The following is a 22,010-nucleotide window of genomic DNA, read 5'->3' as shown; positions in this document are numbered from 1 at the left end:
CCGCGGGTTCAAATCCCATCATGAGCATGGATGTTTGTGATTGTCTGTGGAAATACTAGTGGTGGTGGTCAGCAGTAGATGACGTTGTCAAATAATGTCAGGACAGGAAAGATTTGAAGAAGATAGTGTGCTAATGAGTTTCATCATCCACTCCCTGTTGCTTATTGGATTCCACTGACCTGTTTATTTTTATTTTTTATATTTTTTGTTTAAAAAATATCAAAAATAATAAAATAATAAACAAAAGTATTTGTGCACCTGCAATACTGATTACTTAGTACATTAGACTATATGTCGACAACCTTGCATGGCTAGAAGTCACATTAAAAAAAATAAAAAATAAATAAATATATATATATATATATATATAAGCAAAAAGAAGAAGAAGAATGAACACAAGGGACCAAAATCTTGCTACCTCATGACAATAATCAGTAACTTTAAATATTATTCAGGCTTACCAATTAGGTTTGCAGTTTTTTTAACTCCTGATGTAATTGATCCAGAAGATGAATGAAATATTGAAACCAAGAGCATGCTCAACATTTTTAGTGCATTTAAGCAGCTAAATAATTACCACAGTACCTTTTATATACAGCTATATTATCACAATGGTAAACAGGAATGAAAAAAAAAGGCTATAATAATTGATTGGGGGAGTGAGAGGTGATAACATAAAAATCTATATATCCATTATGTTATAATTAAGTGCAATTCTGGAAATTATTATTATTATTATTATTACTACATGACACCTCCAAGGAGTCCAAAGAATCATCGAGGGAGGGCACCTACTCTACAACTCGGTCTCCACCACTCAATCCACTAATTACAGCAAACCGCATCATCTACACCAATGGCATCTACTGCCCACCACCACCACCACTTCCACAGACAATCACAAACATCCATGCCCATGGTGAGATTCAAACCCATAGCCTTTATGCTAGAGAGCGGATATGCTAACCACTCGGCAATCAGGCCAGCAAATATGTCTGGCATTTTGCACATAAGTTTTACTAAATCCATTTCTTATGCATTAGACAGTCACAGAAGAGACACCAAGTATTTGAAATGGGTAGAATACAATCATTCAAATAGCGTGAGATGCTGTCAGGCTTTCATTTAAGTGATATTTTACAAACAAAGATGATGTCATCTGCAGCTTTTTTTTTTTTTTTTGAATCCTCCTCTGGATTCCAAAATTTGAAACTGGATGTCTGTAAGAGAATGTCTCAAAGAGCTTATACAGCTCCTTGAATTTATAAGGGTTTGTCTTTTTTGGGAGAAAAAGAAATTCAAATTATAACAAAAAAAAAAATTCAAATGTAAAAAATGTTAAATCAATATGCAATGTTTGCCACATGTTCACATCTTTCAGCTTATTATGATACAAAGTTTCATATGCGTTAGTTTACAACTTGATTATTAGCATACGTTTTTGTGGTTGCATAATGACAAAGTAAATAATTGAATTAAAAAAAAAATTATCCTTAACTGCTAAAATTTAAATAACAAAAACGTTTATTTGTCTATGTGTACTCCATTGGTGCAATCCCTTGACAGAGTACTGCACAGTGGCGTATTTAGGTCTTCCCTGCCCCTAGGCCCGCAGAAAGTGCCACCCCTCATATTTAAGGAACATGTTGATTTACATGCATTACCTATTTATATCCTAAATTCGTAATATAAATATATATATACAGGGTGTTCAGGATAAATTTGACATATTTATAATTAATTATATTTTTCCGTAAGTTACATGTATTAACACACACTTCTCTTCATTTAAAAGTTTGGACCCTTCTTCATTCACATACAAGATGTCAGAAAGGATGGATAGCTGGAACCCACCTGAATCATGGAAGAGAATAACTTGTATCATGATGATTCGTGCCTGCCATCAAAATAAGGATATTACGACTGCTGCCCAATGCTCCCTGAATACAGTAAAAACAATCAGGCATGAACTAGAGACTTGCAATGGTGACTACGAGGATGTAGCAAGAAGAAAGATCCCTAGCAGACGATCTGATTGCGTTCGTACAGCAGAATTCCTCGCAAATCTGCAGGAACAGGTGTTGAAGAACCCTGGCATTGGAATTCGGGCTTTGTTCGTGGAGTTGCTAACTGTAGTCAAGCCCTGGATAACAAGGGTAGCCAATGGTAGGCCGTATGTATGGCAGCAGGATTCGGCCCCTTGCCACACCTCTGGGAAAAGTCAAAAATGGTTGTCTGAAAATTTCTACGACTTCACCAGTCCAAATGTTTGGCCTCCAAACTCCCCAGACCTTAACCCCATGGATTATTTTGTATGGGGCGCAGTTGAAAAAGACACCAATCGCACTTCCAGTAATACAAAAGCCCAGTTAATGGATGAAATTAAAACAGTTTTTGCGGCCCTTCCCAGGGAGACTGTAGCATCAGCTTGTTCGAGGTTCCGAAGCAGAATTGAAGCTGTGATCGATGCTAATGGTGGTTATTTTGAGTAAATCTTGTTGATAGTATTGTAATTAACTCTGCCTGTAATGTTTTTTTGTCAATTCATTAAATTTAATAGATACAAAGAAGATTTTCTTTTTCCTTACGAAACTGTCATATTTATCCCGAACACCCTGTATATATATATATTATGACTCACCCAAAATGTCCTAGAATATTCTATGTCTTGCTACTCGCTTAGCGAAGGTATTTATCACGTCATCATAGTCCAGTGTCCTTGTAATATCACTCTCAATTTGTAGAACTACCAAGTTGCAGAGCCTTTCTTCTGTCATAGTTGTTCTATGGTAGTCATTCAACCTTTTGAGGGCAGAAAACAATCATTCAGCTAAGCAAGCTTACACAGAAAAATCATAACATCAGTGTCCAGATTGGGATATATACACTGTAGGGCTTCCTGTCGAATTTTCTGTGAGAGTTGTAGGAATGTATTTATTTCTAGGACACTTGATTTCAGGTGCATTCTGAAGTGCAGACATTCATTTACAAATTCAGCTTAATATCAGTCGAAAAATGTCATTGAAGTTTTTTTTTTACCCTTTTTAGGATGTCCTTTTCACATATCACATGCATTGTTGTGAGAAACCAGAAGTCCTTCGAAAGGTTTCATATGACACTTTTCTTCGATTCACTTCGAATGAGAGCCTGCAAAATTGTGTCATAAGTATCAGTTTTGAAACTGACTGATGGATTGTACTCGTCTTCATTTTCGTTACTTTCATCTACGCTGACATCAAAAAACCTGGTGGGCTTTTTCTTCCTCATACAAGTCAACTCCACTAAGTTTCTTGTCCTGTTCTTCATAGGATTCATAGAGTAACTCTAGTTCTTTGAAATATTCTTCGAGAGACCCGTACAGTTCACACGCAGTTCCTATATCAATGTTTACACTTTATAATTTCTTGCTTGTGGCATTCATTCTAGCGAGAATATCATCCCATAGGCAGGTCATGATCCCAACCTCCAGTGACTGAAGTTGCTGTAGAATCCCACTTGCTTCATCGCATAAGTTTCTTCTGGGTGGTGTCATTTTCAATGTCTGGTGAGTGTCCTTCTCATTATTCATCAATCCTCTGTGTTACCTTCACTACCTTTGCAATATATCCTGTAAATTTCAGGTTTCTATGAATCATCAACCTCAGATCTCTTGTCTCCCCTACTTCCTCCAGTATAGCTACTCCAATAGAGTATACAGTGTCCCATTGATGTGTCCCAAACCTCAAGACCTTACATTTTGCTGCATTAAACGGAAATCCCCATTCATTTGCCCATCTGTTTAGCTTATTCAAATCTTCTTGCAGGGCTACCACATGTGCACTATTACTATTAACCCTTCTCAGCTTCACATCATCCATAAACAACTGACTATCCCCTTGCAATCCACTAACAATGACATTGATATAAAGGTAAAACAGTATAGGTTCCAGTACTGAGCCCTGTGGGATCCCCACTTGTAATCCTCTGTCTCATTGAAACTGCCCAACCATACACATCTCTCTGATACTTATCGGACAGCTAATCCTGAATCCAGTTGACCAATCTGACATCCAGACCCATGTGCTGGAACTTAAATATCAGCTTATCATGTGGCACCCTGTCAAATGCCTTCGCTAAGTCTAAGAAAATGGCAGTACATGCCTTTCTCTCATCTAATGCTCTTGTAACTTTATCATAAAAGGCTAGCAGCATATTGCTAAAACAAGAGTGCCCCTTCACAAATCCATGTTGACTCCCACAGATAACATTAACCTCATCTGCCCACTGCTGTATACAGTCCTTCACTTTCTCCAGGATCTTACTAACTACTGATGACACACAAACTGGCTTATCATTAGACACTTCCAGTCTGCTATCGTCCTTATGCAATGGCACTATCTTACCTTCCTTCCATTCCATGGCACCTTTCTGCAGCCAAACTTTCATTGAAAAGCCTGGTCAAAGGCACTGTCAATTCCCCAGCACATTCTATCAAACTCATGGTGAAATACCATCCAGTCCCACGGCTTTACTGACATCCAGAGTACTCAGTATTTGAAACACACTCTCCTCCTGTTCCTCTAAACCTCGAACCTGCCCAATCCCTCTAGCATTAAAACTGACTCCTCCAGGATGAAATACTCCAATAAAGGGTTCATTGAACAATCCCACTATGTCCTCTACATCAGTCACTCTATTCCCATTTTTATCCCACAATATCATTCTTCCACGGTCATTTCTCCTCCTACTGGCCACATATCTAAAAAATTCTATAGGATTTTCTTTGGATCTTAGGACCAATCTCTTCTCATATTCCAGTTTCGCTTTCCTTACCATACTAGTCACTCTCCTGGCCTGTGTCTTATATTTTTCATGCATCTGCTCTTCACCTGTCTCCTTATATCTCTTCTATAGCATCTTTTTCGCATGCAGTTCCTGTTTATTATTGTTTGTCATCCACTTACTCCAAATTTTGTCCTCTTCTTCACTCATGGAATACAGCTTACTATTGCTGCTAACAAATATTCCTTCACAATTTCCCAACCACTAATGATATCCCATCCCTCCAATTCCTCCCTCCTTGCCAGTAATATAACTTGTGATCAAATCATTGTTTCTTTAGCTTACTATGTGAAATGCAACTCACTTGTCCTTGTACATTTGTATATACTCCAGATGATGGCCTTAATATGAAGGTCGAAATGTCGGCAAATTAAAATAGTCATTTATAACCTGGTTGTAAAGTCCATAATTTCTAAAATGAATGACCAAAGGGACTTCTCAGATGGGGGTCTTAAGATATTAATAATTTTTTTTAAGTCAATAATTTTATTATTCAACTTATGATTATATATTATGCATTTACAAAATATATTGTTCTGTTTTTTTTGTTTTTTTTTACAATGAAATTCATATAATTTTTCCAGTTGAACAAAATTATATTTTTTCAGTATTTATACAATAACAATAAAATATATTTAGAATTTTTGTTTAATGTATTTAAGCGATGTAACTACAGCACTTAAATATAATAGATTATTATTATTATTTTATTATTATTTTGTGTGTGTGCATGTGTGTGTGTGTGTGCGTGCATGTGTTGATCTCGGTTGAGATGTAATGTCTCAGCTTGCGTCCTTGAATCTTTGTAGTAAGCTTATCTGAGGATGATATCTGTTATTTATTGTTTATTGGTTTGCTTGTTGTGATGGATGTAGGCTGATGTCTGTTCACTACTGCTGTAAGATGAGAAATTCATTCATGCACATATGCAGGGACACACGTATGCACTCATGCACCCCCCCACACACACACACAAACAAACAATAATTTGGAATGTCATGATGCATCACTGAATAGGGCGCATATTTCTTGTTCATAGTAATAATAATAATAATAATGACTTCCAGGCTGCTATGGAGTCTGAAAACCGGTGGTTGAAAACTCATAGAGAACACTCATGGAGTTAAGTTTGATATATGGTGAAATAGATCAAAGGTGTTCTTTCGATAATAAATTTTGATGTGACTATTTAGTGGCTTTGCAGTTAGTTTACTAACTATCAAGAGAAATTTATCCAAATTTGTGTGTGTTTCTATCTCTCAAATGGAAAACAAAAATCTTTCTGTAGTAAAGGATGGAGGATTTTTTTTTATCAGTGTTACAACTGATGCTCTCATAAGCAATCAAACTTATTCTGCAACAGTGAAACATTTTTAACTAATTTGTTATTCAAAGATCCATTGAGCTGGGAAGTGGCAAAAAGACTGCAGAGGCATGTGTGAAGTGATGTTGATAAGTAACAGCTAAATTGTTCTATAAAAGAAACAAACATAAAAAGCTTATTAGAATACATGGCAGAGATAGTAATAATGAAATATATTTCTCATATAAAAATTATCAGCTATCCCATTTAAGATTTAATATTTGCACATTCAAATCAAATGGAACTGCAATTCTGAATGCATATTTAATCTCATTTGTTTTACAGTATTTATTTATTTATTGAAGAAAAAATATTCAATATACACATTTATTTGTATTTGAGTAACTTTTCTCTTAAATATTAATTTTATGATCTATATTTTACTGTCTGTGCTTCAAGATTTTTTCATTTAAAGATACTTTTTTTATGAGTTGAATATGAAATGAATATGGAATGGTCACTAGAAGGCAACCTGTTTTGTATAGCAATTAATTAGCTATGAGTAGTGAAGGAGATCATTACAATTCAAACACAGAGTCCTTAGCCATTGTAAGATGTTTCCTTAGGCCATTAGTGCTAAATATTTATATTCCTTCTCACTTGCAGCTATGATGAGTTTGTGCAAAATTGGACATAATAACTACTGTTTTGAATTAATCATCTGTAGTGGGCAGTAGATGGCATTGATGTAGATGATGATGGTAGCAGAGGTTCATTGTAGTTGGTGGATGGAGTGGTGGAGATGGCAAGTTGTAGAGTACGTATCCTCCCTCAATAAGTCTTCGGACACCTTGGAAGTGTCATGATAATAATAATTTATGGTTGTGATTTTCAAAGCAAATAGCATTTATTAAATCACTCACCTCCCATTCTGCAAGATTGGAAAGTGACAATAAAATGATAAAACAGGAACAATAGTTTCTTTTTGCCATGAAAGAGATAATTTGCAGGAAATTGAAGCTGAAATGCCAAACTTGAAAAGCCTTTTATCGACGTTCTAAGGGTGACAGAAGATGATACATGATGAAAAATGATCATAGAAAATAATTTCTATGATCATCCCTGGAAGTTACAAAAGGAAGCTGTGAGCAAAAGGGTGAGGAGTGGTTTCTTTCCGTGGAGGGTAGTTGAACCGTGGAATGTATTGCCTGAGAGAGTGGTTAGTGCAAGAACGGTCAATGAATTCAAGGAGTGGTATGATAAACTTTGTGTTTCCTAAAAACGACCTCCCACGATGAGTCTTTTGAATCCATGAAAGCCTGAATAATTAATATTTAATTATTAATAATTATTAATAATAAAAATCTTTTTATCAGCATCTCCATGATCTCCATAAAGCCACAACCAGCATCATGGAAGGTCCATCTTAAACAACATGCTGTCCATTATATCGTTTTTCAAACTTATTCACTGAGTGCACTCTCACCACTTTCTCAGATAATGCATTCCATGGTCCAACCACTGACCATGCAAGAAACACACTTCATATACTTCATTCCTTCTTCCTTGTTCTACCATGTAAAAAAAACTCCCCAGTGTAAATTTCAGACATTTAAATTGAAATTACTTGTTGACAACTTATATGCCTCAAACATATCACTTGTATTCTATCCACTAAACAGAGTTTAGTGGATAGAATACACCTGGCATGTGTACAATCTATCCTCATCGTGGGTATATAATCAGGGTGAGTTAGGTGTGTGTGCCAAATATCCAGAAGATGCATGAAGAAATAATTCTTGAGAAGTTATTAATTTTAAATAAATAGTCATGAACTGTTCCAAATATTAAGGCATTCATAAATTTAGTTTAATCCTTTATCCAAGTGTAAGCAAACAAAGTTTGTGCCTGAAGTATCTTCAAGACTTAGGCAATTCGTGGTAAAGGTGGACCAAACTCTCATCACTCCTTGTCTTAGTATCTCCCATATCCTGAAGATATTTCAGGTGCAAACTTTTTTGCTACACTTGGATAAAGGATTAAACTAAATTTATTATAGTGTAACCAAATGGAAAAAAACTTCCAACATCTTTCTCTAAATCCAGAGTAATTTATTAATAATGTGAGACAACATTTGGCAACTCGTATAGGTAAATATGACTTCTCCATTGCTTCCACCTTGCTATAACCACCTCTGGGTCTGGCTCCCACTGATGAGACCTCAGTAAAGGTCGAAACCAGTCTGGTTAGTGGCCCTTCCCTTAGCATTAGCATTATATATGTCTGCAAGGAGATAAGCTTTGCATTATGGGAGATACTAAGACAAGGAATGATGAGAGCTTGGTCCACCTTTACCATGAGTTGCCTCATTCCTGAAGATACATCAGGAGCAAACTTTGTTTGCTTACACTTGGATAAAGGATTAAACTAAATTTATTATAGTCTAACCAAGTAGGAAACAACTTTCAATATCAAGGCATTCCACAATGTGATTATAAATGAGATGAGCCATACATGGTATTATTTCAGGAAACTGACAATGTAGACTAAATGATAACCAAAAATTTACTTATTATTTCAGATATCTTGCCAAAGTTAAATTGGCATCTTCAAGGATTAATACAATTGTATTAACAAATGCACATAGGCAGGCTTCAGTAAATGAAATAGAACAGGAGAAATACAGGAAGACCTATAGTCCACAAACTACACCACCTACTGGTTCGAGTTGGTGTTTTTCGTTGTTAGGCTGACTGTCTGTGGATAAGGATTTCCCATATGAGAAGCAACTTGATGCAACCATATTTGTTCAGACCAGGATAGTTTGAGAGGGCTGCAGCTGATGAGTGAAACCTATGAGATTCACACTATCTCTTATATGGGAAACCCTTATCTGCATACAACTGTCCCAATAGACAAAATGCCTAAACAAAACCAACAGCTGGCATAATTTTAGGACTATAGGCTTTCCTGTATTTTTTTAGTTTTATCTCATTTACTAAAGTGGGCCTGCATGCATGTGTTGAGAGAAATGTAATAATCCCTTAAGATGCTAATTTAACTTTGACAAAATACTGGAAATATTATTATTATTATTATTATTATTATCAACATTTGACCTCCATGGAGTCAGAGACTCATCATGGGAGGTACTCACTATTGCATACAATGTTCATCCAACTGTGTCTTAAACATTCAATGTGTTCACATCCACAACACACTCAGGCAATGCATTCCGCTCACCAACCACCCTCCATGCAAAGAACCTTCTTCACATTCCTTTGCTCACACCCTCCTTATACAGTTTCCAGCAATGGCCTCTTGTTCTACTCCCCTATCCCATTATATGAAAAATCTCTTCCATGTCTACCTGATAACAACCCCTGACCAGCATATATGTCTCAATCATATCCCTCCCCCCTTCCTCCTATCCAAGGGTCTGCAACTTACATTCTTTCAATCTGTCCCCGTACTCCACATTCCAAAGACCACTGACTACCTTTGTGAATCTTCTCTGTACCCTTTCCAACATATCCTCGCAAACAAATCTGTGCACAATAATCCATATGAGGCCTGATCAAGGTCTTATACAATGGAATCATAACCTCTCTATTTCTGCATGTCAGGGTTCTCCGCATTATTGCCATTATTCGATGTGATATCTTCACAACTTGTGCAATGTGGCCCTGAATTTCAGGTCCTTGTCCACCATCACTCCTAGATCTCTCATTTCCTCTACATCCTTTAAAGTTTTTCCACCAAGTGTATACTTTGCATCCCATCGTTGCTTACCAAATCTCAAAACTTTACACTTGGCAGCATTGAACTGACAGTTCCACTTACCTGCTCATTCATTCAATCTATTCAAGTCCTCTTGTAAGGCATTAACATCATCCTGACTGTGCATTGCTCTCCCCAGTTTTGCATCATCCACAAACAGCTGGATATCAGTAAACCCGACCCAATATCATTAACATACAAATTGAACAACAATGGCCCAAAACTGACCCCTGTGACACCCCACTGGTGACCTTTCTCTTTTGAGATGCTGCACCCCCATATACAACTTTCTGATGCCTGTCTGCAAGCCAGTCACTGATCCAATACAGAAGTCTGTTATCCGATCCCATCTCTTTCAATTTATTTAAGAGCTTGTCATGTAGCAGTCTATCAAAAGCCTTTGCAAAATCCAGGTACACCACTGTATATGCAACTCCTCTGTCCAAGGTATTTGTCACCATATTATAGTACAGAAGTAAGTTAGTGAAACGTGATCTCCTTTTAACAAACCAATGCTGATAACCACAGAGAATACTGCTGTTATCAACCCATTTCTGTATCCTACTTCTCATCAATCTCTCCAGGACCTTCACGACAACTGCAGATATACAGACCGGCCTGTAAATTGAAGTTACAGACTTATCACTGCCTTTATGCAGTGGAACAATTTTACCCTCCTTCCACTCCCTTGGAACCTGTGCTGTTGCAAAACTCTTATTAAACAGGCATGCATAAATAAATTTTTAGTCATTATTATTATTATTATTATTAAGAGAGACCTGCAGGGAGTCAGAAACTCATCGAGAGAGGATACATACCACAGTCACCGGTTATCATACTTATTCTTGAATTCATTCACACTGCTTGCACTCACAACATGTAAAGGCAATCCATTCCAATCACACACCACACCCTCTGAGAGAGAAAAATCTAGCCCTCACACCTTTCTTGACAGCCTTCATTCTCAGTTTCCAAGGATGTCCTTTCGTCCTTTCCCCACCCTGAATAAAGTGAAAAATTCCATCAATTGAAATCCTATATGACCTTTCAGAAGTTTGTAAATCTCAATCATATCATCCTTATTCTCCTGCTTGCAAGTGTCTGCAGTCTACAAATTCTCAATCTGTCTTCATAATCAGTATTCCACAATCCTGATATCATTTTTAACACTCTCCTTTTACTCTCTAAAATATATCAGAATCACAACGGAAACCAGGAGACCAGACCTGCACGTAATAGTCCAAGTGAGGTCTTATCAAGGCCTTGTAAATGGGATTAAGCTGCAGCAACATAACATCCATATCTTTACATGTGAACATTCATTTCAACATTGCAATTATCTTTTAAGTTGTATTTGCAATCTTTACCACATGGCCCCTGAACTTCAACTTCCTATCTATTAACGCTCCAAGATCCATAGCCTCATCAGTTTCTTCTAGCATAATCCCACCAATATAATACGACATTGGATATCTAATCATTCCGAAGTGAATGACTTTACATTTACTCACATTAAACTGACACCCATTTTCCCATGCCCACAATTCCAGCCTATTCAAATCATTCTGCAAGAACTGCATATTAACAGCATTCCTGATTACCTATCTTTGCATCATCAGCAAATAGTTGTATGTCACTTGTCAAATCCTTCCCAATATCATTAACCCTTTAACTGCTGATTTTATATTCTACTGACTTTCATGTGCTGAATTAATTTTGCAAAAAATTTATAAATAAAATCAATTAAAATTCTTACTGAAGTAAGAACCCCGGACAGCATCATACATTCTTGATATACACTTGTTCACTCACAAAAATGGCAATAATAGTGGTTTATAAAATTTGCATAATCAAGGGGAATCCACTTGATTAGACAAATTACACACATTAATTTATGTAGAATCACCAGGATCTTCTTCATCTGAAGCACACAATTCACGCCATCTACTGCCCTCCACCACGACTAGTATTTTTTGTCTAAATTGCATGTATTCTGAAGGGCCGATTAGTCTGTATGCAGGATAAAAAACCCAAGTTTCTGGGAGAAGAAACCCTGCTACCTCCATATGAGATTGGCTAACTCACCTTTGATTGAAAAAGTCCATATATAAAGATTCCTCCCATGATGATGAGAATCAAACTTAGGCCTTTTCCAATCGAAGGGCACAATGTACCGTCGTTCTTCCAATTGCACTATGGAAGTGCTTAATATGATTAGTTGCACCAGTTCAAATTTTTCTATTTAGATATCATACAAGGACAGAAACCCAAGTCAAATAAACTTCAATTGAGTTAACTCGATCGTAGCAAGGTCACCATTTTTTTCTGCGCTCAAGTTAACTCGACTGTAGCAGTTAAAGGGTTAATGTACAGATTGAATAACAGTGGACCAAACACTGATCTTTGTGGTACACCACTTGTTATCTTAAACCTTGCAGACTCATATCCCTTGTATACCACTTTTTGATATCTCAGTCAGCCATCCTCTTATTCATGCTAATATTGTATAACCCAAACCCATTTTCTCCAATTTATGCAGCAGTCTACCATGCTGTATTCTGTCAAAAGCCTTAGCAAAATCCAAAGGTATCATGGTATATCCATTCCCCTTGTCTAGTTCAATGGTAACATTCTTATAGAATGTGAGCAAGTTGCTAAAACATGACCTTTCCTTAATAAACTCATGTTGTTCATTGCAAAGTAGAGATTCGCTGTCAACCCATTTCTGAATGCAAGCCCTAACTAATTTTTCCAAAATCTTCATGACCACTCCCGAGATACTAATTGGTCGATAGCTGGATACATTGGTCTTTGTACCACTCTTGTGCAATGGAATTACCATACATTCTTTCCATTCCTGCAGAATCTTCCCTGTTCTGAGACTCATATTGAACAGCCTGATTCAAAGGAATGGCCAGTTCAGCTGAATCACTCTTTTAGCACACATTCTGATATTCCATCAGTCCCTATTGTTGAATTCTTATTCAATTTGTGCAACAGCTCTAATACCTCATCCTAATACCCAAACCGAACAACCTCTTCTGCATCTCTAACCTTCATGGCATCTGGATTTAGGTGAGTTATTCTTTCATATTCATTCTTTTACTTGCAGCATATCAATAGAATTCTTATGGGTGTCTTATTTCATACTAATAGTCACAACTGTTGCACAGAAAGCAAAGTTGTGACTATTCTAGCCCTGCTGCTTATAACGTTCATAACAGATGTCATCCGTATGCACACAGTATTCCTCCCACACCATCCTTTTCTTACAAATCTCTTGCTTAATAAGATTACACATCAATTTGACCTACCCTATTTGTTCTTCGAACTCTCAGGACACATTCTAATATTGCATCATTTAAGTATTGTTTAAATGCTTCCTACGTACTGTCGATATTCTTTTCATCCAGCAACCAATCCCATTCCATTGAACTCAGTACACTCCTCAGTTGTTCATAATTTCCTGCTTTGTAGTTCAGCATGTAACCTTTTCTGAATGGAACATTCATAAACTAAGCCACTTCCCAAGTGAGCACCACATGATCACTGTCACTAACCAGAGGAAGAATAGTTACGTCATTAACCGAAACGCCCTCTGACACTGTAATTAAATCTAACACTCTTTGACCTCGAGTTCCTTCCGTCACATGCTGCTTGAGGTAGTTATCCAGCATCAACTCAATAAACACATTTTCATTCTTCTCCTGAAATTCTACTGCTACCCAATCAGTATTTGGATAATTAAAGTCTCCCATTATAATTACTTTTTTTATGCTCATCTTTTCTATTTGGTGATGCATTTCTTCAATAGCAACCATGTCTGTAATTGTAGATTCCACCACATACCAGATTGCTTCAAACTCAGTGCCACATGAAATATTGTTAGTAGTAGAAGTACTACAATCATAGGTCTCTAACTGGATATTATTAGCAGCAAACCCCCTCCTCTCCTGTCCTTCCTAAAAATATGTACCCTTGACACTCGATACCACTTAGTAGGTCTGATTCTGATAGCTAGGTCTCACTTATACCTACAATCTGAGTTCGCAACATATTGACTAAGGCAACAAACTCTATCCCTTTGTTTCTGATACTCCTAGCAGTTATTATTTAATCTACACTGTCAATTTTCTGAAATATCATCATGTATGATAATCAACATATAAGATTAAACACCAGAATTGCTATAATCTATCCATGGAGATTCCCTAACAAGTAAGTCTCACTAATTTTGTAAGTTAAAATTGAAACTTTTGAGACAACTCAACAGGTTGATTTTGCTAAAACATTGTGGGGATAATAAAGTCATCCTCAATTCTGTAAAACTGAAACACAGATTTCAGTGAAACAAGGCACTCAGCATTTATAAGCATGCTAGCTTTGCCCTACTATGAGAACAGATTGGTATGATATGTTGTGCTTGCTAACACTAGCAGAGCTCTCTGTCATGCAGAATAGATGCCTCCTATCAACAGACAAGGAATTTCAATAAGTAAAAAGTTAGGCAACCTAGTGAAAATTTTGTGAAAGTCTCCAAGACCACCCAAAAACAACATGGTTAACTTGTCCTCCACTATCTTCAAAGCAAATGCCATCAATGCACATTCCTTTGTTCTATGATGTCAACAAAAGTTGTTATCAAGAAAGTCTATATGTGGAACTATAAGATGGGTGATTATCAGAAGCTGCATAGTCATCTAGCATCAATACAATGGGTTAATGAATTGTGCAGAAACGATAATGGCAGTGCATGGGAAAGGATAAGGCAGTGTCTAACACAAGCAGTGCTTATGCTTGGTGAGAATATATTGTTGGAGGTAGAGGAAATAAGAGATCTCGGGGTGATAGTGGATAAGGATCTAAAATTTAGGGGACACATCGCCAAAATTGTGAAAACAACACAAAGGATTCTGGGAATGATGCGGAGGACACCGATGTGTAGAAGTAGGGAGATTCTTGTTCCATTGTATAAGGCTTTGATTAGGCCACACATGAACTGTGCCCAGATTTGGTCACCGGGTTTTCAGAAGGATGAAGAGATGTTGGAAAGGGTCCAAAGGCGACTGACTAGGGTTGTTTCTGAGATCAAAAACAACCTTAGTCAGTCGCCTTAGAGTATGAGGAAAGATTGAAAAGATGTAATTTGCAGAGTGTGGTGGACAGGAGGAAGAGGGAAGATATGATAGAGACCTACAAATTGGTAAGGGGTTGTTATAAGATCAATGGTGGAGAAGTTCTACAGAGAATAGTGGGAGATCAGGGAAGAACCAGAGGTCATCCCTGGAAACTGTATAAAGAGGGTGTGAGTAGGGGAGTGAGAGGCTTGTTTTTTATTGTGCAGTGTTGTGAATGATTGGAATGTCTTGCCTGAGAGTGTGTCTGCAAGGAGTTTGAGTGTGTTTAAGACACAGTATGATGAGATGTGTGTGTGTGTGTGTGTGTGTGTGTGTGTGTGTGAGATAAAAGGACATCCCAGATGAGTCTTTGACTCCATGAGGTCTTGGGGTAATAATAATAATATAACACAAACAGAGCAGTAATATTGAATGACATAATAGCTAGAATGTGTGACAAGAGAGAACTGGAATATGTGAATGCGTGGAATGTGTTTGAGGACAGAGAGGAATTGTATGTCAGAGACCGCTTACATTTGAACAGCAATCTCTCCAGACGTAGGCATCTGGAGAGATTGCTGTTCTGAAAAAGTCAGTGTGTCCCAGGAAGGATGGTAGCAGGGGTGGCCTCTTGTGGGAATGGGTACTTGGGAGAAGGGGGACGATATCAGCTAACACTGAGCCCAGTGGAGTCTAGAGGGGATAATGCTGGGTATAGGAACAATGGCAATTATATACTTTATACTAATGCCAGGAGTATCCAGAATAAGGGAGAGAAATTGGTGTGATAGATAGTATCAGCCTGGCCAAAAATTATTGGGATCACTGAGACGTAGTTGAAAGAGGATATAATAACAGGAAAAGAAGTCGCTAGGTACAGCATTTTTCAGCAGGATAGGAAGGGAAAGAGTGGTGGTGGAGTACCGCATATGATAAGTGACGACCTATGTCCTCTAAGAGAGGAGTCTTTGGAAGGCTGTCACACTAATGATTTTGAAAGCATATAGTGTGAGGTAGAGGTTGGCAAGACAGGATATTTAGTGGGGTGTTGCTACAGATCCAGGAGCACAGAGGGTGGGGACCAGAAAATGTTTAGACAGCTAAGTTTGGCAAGTGAAAAAGAATGATTGTTATGAGAGATTTTAACTACAGTAGTATAAATTGGGGAGAGGAAGATACATGTAGCAATAAGGGAATGGAATTTCTAGAATTCTTGAGAGACAAATGTCTTAGGTAACGTGTAATAGTGGGAGCAAGAGGTTCAAGAGTTTTGGATTTGGTTATAGCATCAGAAGAGTTGATAATAACTGAGATGACATCTCTCCCAACAGTTGGAGAGAGTGATCATATAGTTTTGACTTGGAAAATGAATAGACATGCAGGAGTATCAAAAAGACAGGAATGTATGTGGAATTATAAGGCAGGTGATTATAATAGCCTAAGACGTTGACTTGGGGAAATTTCATGGAGGGAGGAATTGGAAGGCCGGGATATCATTAGTGCGTGGGAAATTATGAAAGAATATTTGTTAGCAGCAATGGTAAGCTGTATACCACAAATGAACAAGAGGACACAATTTGGAGTAAAGTGGATGACAAACAATATCAAACAGGAATTGCATGTGCGAAAAAGAGGCTATGGAAGAGATGTAAGGAGACAGGTGAAGAAAAGATGCATGAAGAGTATAAGACACAGGCCAGAAGAGGTATGGTAAGGAAGACGAAACTGGAATAAGAGAGGAGATTGGCCCAAAGATCCAAAGAAAATTCTACGGAATTTTTTAGATATGCGGCCAGTAGGAGGAGAAATGACTGTGGAAGAATGACATTGTGGGATAAAAATGGGAATAGAGTGACTGATGCAGAGGACATAGTGGAATTGTTCAATGAACCCTTTATTGGAGTATTTCATCCTGGAGGAGTCAGTTTTAATGCTAGAGGGATTAGGCAGGTTCGAGGTTTAGAGGTACAGGAGGAGAGTGTGTTTCAAATACTGAGTACTCTGGATGTCAGTAAAGCTGTGGGAACTGGATGGTATTTCACCATGAGTTTTGAGAGAATGTGCTGCGGAATTGACAGTGCCTTTGACTTGGCTTTTCAATGAAAGTCTGGCTGCAGGAAAGGTGCCCATGGAATGGAAGGAAGGTAAGATAGTACCATTGCATAAAGGTGATAGCAGACTGGAAGTGTCTAATGATAAGCCAGTTTGTGTGTGTCATCAGTAGTTAGTAAGATGTTGGAGAAAGTAGCTAAGGACCATACACAGCATTGGGCAGATGAGGGTAATGTTATCAGTGGGAGTCAACGTGGATTTGTGAAGGGGCACTCTTGTTTTAGCAATATGCTAGACTTTTATGATAAAGTTACAAGAGCATTAGATGAGGGAAAGGCATATACTGCCATTTTCCTAGACTTAGCAAAGGCATTTGACAGGGTGCCACATGATAAGCTGATATTTAAGTTGCAGCACATGGGTCTGAATGTCAGATTGGAGGAAGTAGGGGAGACAAGAGATCTGGGGTTAATGATTGATAGAAACCTGAAATTTAGGTGACATATTGCAAAGGTGGTGAAGGTAATACAGAGGACTGCTGCAATAATGAGAAGGACGCTGACCTGCAGAGATAAAACAGTTATCATTCCTTTGTATAAGACCCTGATCAGACCACACTTAGACTATTGTTCTCAGATATGGTCCCCAGGATTTGAAGGGGGATAAATTAACTGTGGAAAGAGTACAAAGGCAGATAACAAAGATGGTTTCAGGACTGTTCAATGATAGAATGAGGATCGGCTGAGGGAATGCGGACTGCAGAGTTTGGTGGATAGAAGAAGGAGAGGTGATATGATTGAGACTTTTAAACTGTTGAGAGGTGGTTACAGGGTTGACACTAATGAGTTCTTTCGCTTGGTTGAACAGCAGGAAGGAGTGATGACAAGAGGCCATCCCTGGAAGTTACAAAAGGAAACTGTGAGCAAGAGGGTGAGGAGTGGTTTCTTTGCATGGAGGGTGGTTGAACCATGGAATGCATTGCCTTATGGAGTGGTGAGAGCAAGAACAGTCATTGAGTTTAAGGAGTGGTATGATAGATTTTGTGTTTCTTAAGCGGGACCTCCCCTCGACGAGTCTTGATAGACTTTGTGTTTCTTACTAAGGACTTCCCACGATGAGTCTTTTGACTCCATGGAGGGCTGAATAATAATAATAATAATAATAATAATAATAATAATAATAACTGCATACCAAGAGTTAAGTGAATAAATAGAGTAGAAGTGAGATGGATGAATGGTGAAATCAAGCAAGCAGTGTTACAAAAGAAGTTGTTTAAGAGGAAGTGCAAGACAGTTCACAGTGAAAAGATGCATGAGGAATATAAAGTGCAGGCTAGTAAACTGAAAGTATGGTTAAAAAAGAAAAAGTACAAGAAAGACAAAATTGTCCCCTTTTGATTATTCAATATGAGAGGAGATTGGCTAGTCAGGTCAAAGCTAATCCAAGGGAATTTTTCTGCTCTGTGGCAAGCAAGAGGAAAAATAATTATAGTAGGTTGATACTGATGGATAGTTATGGTAGCAGAGTGAATTGCAAATGCTATAGTAGAATTATTTAATGAACAATTCATCAATATATGTTGTAATGTGTGAATGATGTTGTGCAACATGTAGAAGGGAGGCAAGAATTAGGAGAATTAAAGATGAAAGAATCAGAGGTGTATCAAGTGTTGCTTGAGTCAGATATTAATAAGGATGTGGGAATGGATGACATATCACCACATATTTTTAAAGAATGTGCAAAAGAGTTAGCTTTGCTCTTGTCCTGGTTATTTAATGAAAACCTTGCGTGGAGAAGGTTTCTAAGAAGTGAAAAGAAGGCCAAATAATACCTCTCCACAACCATGGTTTGAGAACAGGAGTTTCCAATTATAGTCCGGTCTGTATATCAGCAGTTGTGATCAAAGTGTTGGAAAAATTGGTCAGAAATAGAATACAGGATTGGGTTGATTTTACAGTTGCTATATCACTAGGATAAGAGATAGCTTGCTTGCTGGTAAGTACAGACTCCGATTGAAAATTTTTTTCAGAACCCTCTTGATTTGTTTCATTTACTTCTTTTCCTCCTTCAATGTTTTCCACATCATTTTGATGGTCTTCATTTTCACTTTCATCTCCTCCTCATAATGATACCAATGTTTTGTTTTCATTCCAAGAAGTGTGAAGTACAACTTCATTTCTACGAAATTCTTCATTTTTAGTATACAAGAAAGACAAAATTGTCCCCTTTTGATTATTCAGCTGTTTTTCATTTTTTCTGAGTCGTTTTCTTTTACTAGCTCTGGATTCAAATTTTCTTGGCATCATTATGTGTATTAATCTATCAAAAGCGAAATATATATTTATTAAATCCAAAATAAACATATAAATAAAGTAAACAGTTACGTTAAAAGCTAAAAAAATAGAAAAAATAAACAGTAGTATCTTGGTTTTGTTAAATAATTCAAATAATAAGTTAATTGAAAAATATATTCTTACCGACTGCGACAACTACTTTAACCATATAATTAGGTATATATACAGTATACTGCTTTACAAATACTAGCCAAATAACGGTAACTAAACTATCAGTTTAATTACCATTATTTGGAATTTCCTTTACTGTTCTACAATATTTGACCCTTTTTGGTGCATAATTTATTTATTGCGTCTCTTCCCAAAAATAAAAATGAATTCGACATGTATATATACAATAAATATTAATATTAAAAAAATCTTGGTAATATTAAACCAGCAATGTTGTAAGTCATTTTATATAAATAAATGACTAACTTATATCGATGGATTATAAATAATTATGCAACTTCTATGATACTTTATATTTAATATTAAATTTTCTAAATAGTTTAAAATCTTTCTGTGAAAGATTTCATTTGCAGGTTGATTGTTGATTTTGAGAAAGTTGATTTTGTTTGACAAGCTTCGTTGACAAGCATCATAGTTGCTACAAAAATTCTGAATACAAAAAAAAAATATTAAAAGGTATGGTAATAATTTAGTATAGCGATAAAAGTTTTTTTTTTTAAAAGAATTTAAATGCAATCAAATTAAGCTTGCAAATCAAGCTAAAATAGGAACTTCATCAACTGTAAAGTTCAGATATTCTCACTAAAAAAAAAACAAAAAAACTTGAATTTACGGTAATAAAAATTGCAGCAAAAATCGTCATATTTATGGAATTACAACATGGATCTAAATATAAATATAAAACATTTCAGTTTGCAGTAACATGAATAGTATGCTTCCCTGTTGACAGAATGGTTAATGTATCTGCTTTCTAACCATTCAACTTTAGGTGAAAGGCAAATTTTGTCACCTAGTGCGAGACCACATTACTTACTGGAGGCCTGGGATTCACATAAAAAGCATATAATATATATAGGATTAATTCAGTTCCAACTTTATCACACAATTATTAAGATTTATTCAACTCCAGCTTTGTTTTTTTTTTAAGTTGCAGTAACAAGCATAATAATTCCACCTTTAGTTAAAACATGGAGGCAATAAATAGTAACTTGCTATGCTTGCTAACATCCACTTTTTTTACTCGACATTTTACCCTAAAATAACTAGAATCTTGATGCACAAAAAAATGAACCGAAAAATCAATTTAATTTATAAATAATAATAAACTTGAAAATCAAATGCTCTGTTTATGTGATATAGAAACTGCTCTTACCCAACTAATTAATACAAATAGCAGCAGCACACAAAAAAAAACCTCTGTTGTCTCAGGAACGTGTTTCAACATGATCGGAAGTTCAATACTCAGCGATTTGTTCTTTCCTACCAGGATTCTGGGAAATCATGGGGTGAAATATTCTTAAGAATGTTATGGATTAAACTGATCATATATTTAATCTCTGGATTAAACTGCTAAGTCACTCAGTGGTTGGGCAACACAAGTCAAACATTTACTAAGAGAAAATTTCCAGAGAAGGAGATTGGAATTTAGTAATATTGATTAGAACAATAGTCTAAAAGTCCAGGTAGTCTAGAAGCGAAAACTATCTGTGACAAAATGAAACTAGTTTATTAAGAAAAAAAAATATAACCAATTTGAAAGTTTATTTTTCACTTGGTTAGAGTATAATAAATTTAGTTTAATCCTTTATCCAAGTGTGAGCAAACAAAGTTTGCACCAGAAAGTATCTTCAGGACTGGGGTAAGGTGGTACAACACCAGGCAATTCATTGCAAAGGTGGAGCAAGCTACCAACTCTAAATCCAGAGTAATTTATTAAAAAAGGGTGGCACACCATTTGGCAACTCCTATAGGTAGAGATGACCTGCTAAAGCTTCTGCCTGGTATCTCAACTAGGGCCTGGCTCCCACTGAAGAGACCTCAATAAAGGTCGAAACTAGTCTGGGTAGTGGCCCTTCCCTTAATGCATAACATTAGACATATCCGCAAGGAGATGTGTTTTTGCATTATAGGATATACGGAGACAAGAGTGTTGGTAGCTTGCTCCATCTTTGCAATGAGTTGTTCTGGTGTTGTACCACCTTACCTCAGTCCTGAAGATACTTTCAGGCGCAAACTTTGTTTGCTCACACTTGAATAAAGGATTAAACTAAATTTATTATATAACCAATTTATTAAGTATATCTTGATAGAGTTCATAATTAAAAGGACTCTAATAATAATAATAATAATAATAATAATAATAATAATAATAATAATAATAATAATAACAACAACAACAACAACAATAGATTTCTACAGATGGCTCATCTTGTTCTGATATTATCAAAATTATCAAATTATTCTGAAGCATTATGAATTTTGTTATTTTATTATTATGCCGCTAATATTTCTTCAAATGCAGCACTTTTTTACAACAAAACTGGCTAAGTTATGTTGAATATATCTACTTTAAATTTTTACTGGTTTTGAAAGCTTTCAGACAGTATTAAAAATCTGTTACTTCAGTTTACT

At 36.5% G+C, this 22,010-nt stretch overlaps 1 protein-coding gene across 1 annotated transcript in view; it reads right to left on the bottom strand.

Annotated features, from left to right (window-relative positions):
* Window positions 1–6,154: 6,154 nt before the first annotated feature.
* Window positions 6,155–22,010, bottom strand: part of LOC150109801 (lysophosphatidylcholine acyltransferase 1-like) — a 424,292-nt gene continuing 408,436 nt past the window's right edge. Inside the window, exon 13 of the mRNA XM_090396220.1 lies at window positions 6,155–6,294. Within this exon, the coding sequence (XP_090252346.1) occupies window positions 6,155–6,294 (140 nt within the window). The remainder of the gene's footprint in view (window positions 6,295–22,010) is intronic.

This window comes from Typopeltis vanoorti, chromosome 1, assembly GCF_054136105.1.
Source record: "Typopeltis vanoorti isolate ZY-2024b chromosome 1, IOZ_Tvanoo_1.0, whole genome shotgun sequence".
NCBI classification, from domain to species: domain Eukaryota; kingdom Metazoa; phylum Arthropoda; class Arachnida; order Uropygi; family Thelyphonidae; genus Typopeltis; species Typopeltis vanoorti.
Note: the sequence above shows the minus strand (reverse complement) of the source record. Positions and strands in the feature narration are given on the sequence as shown.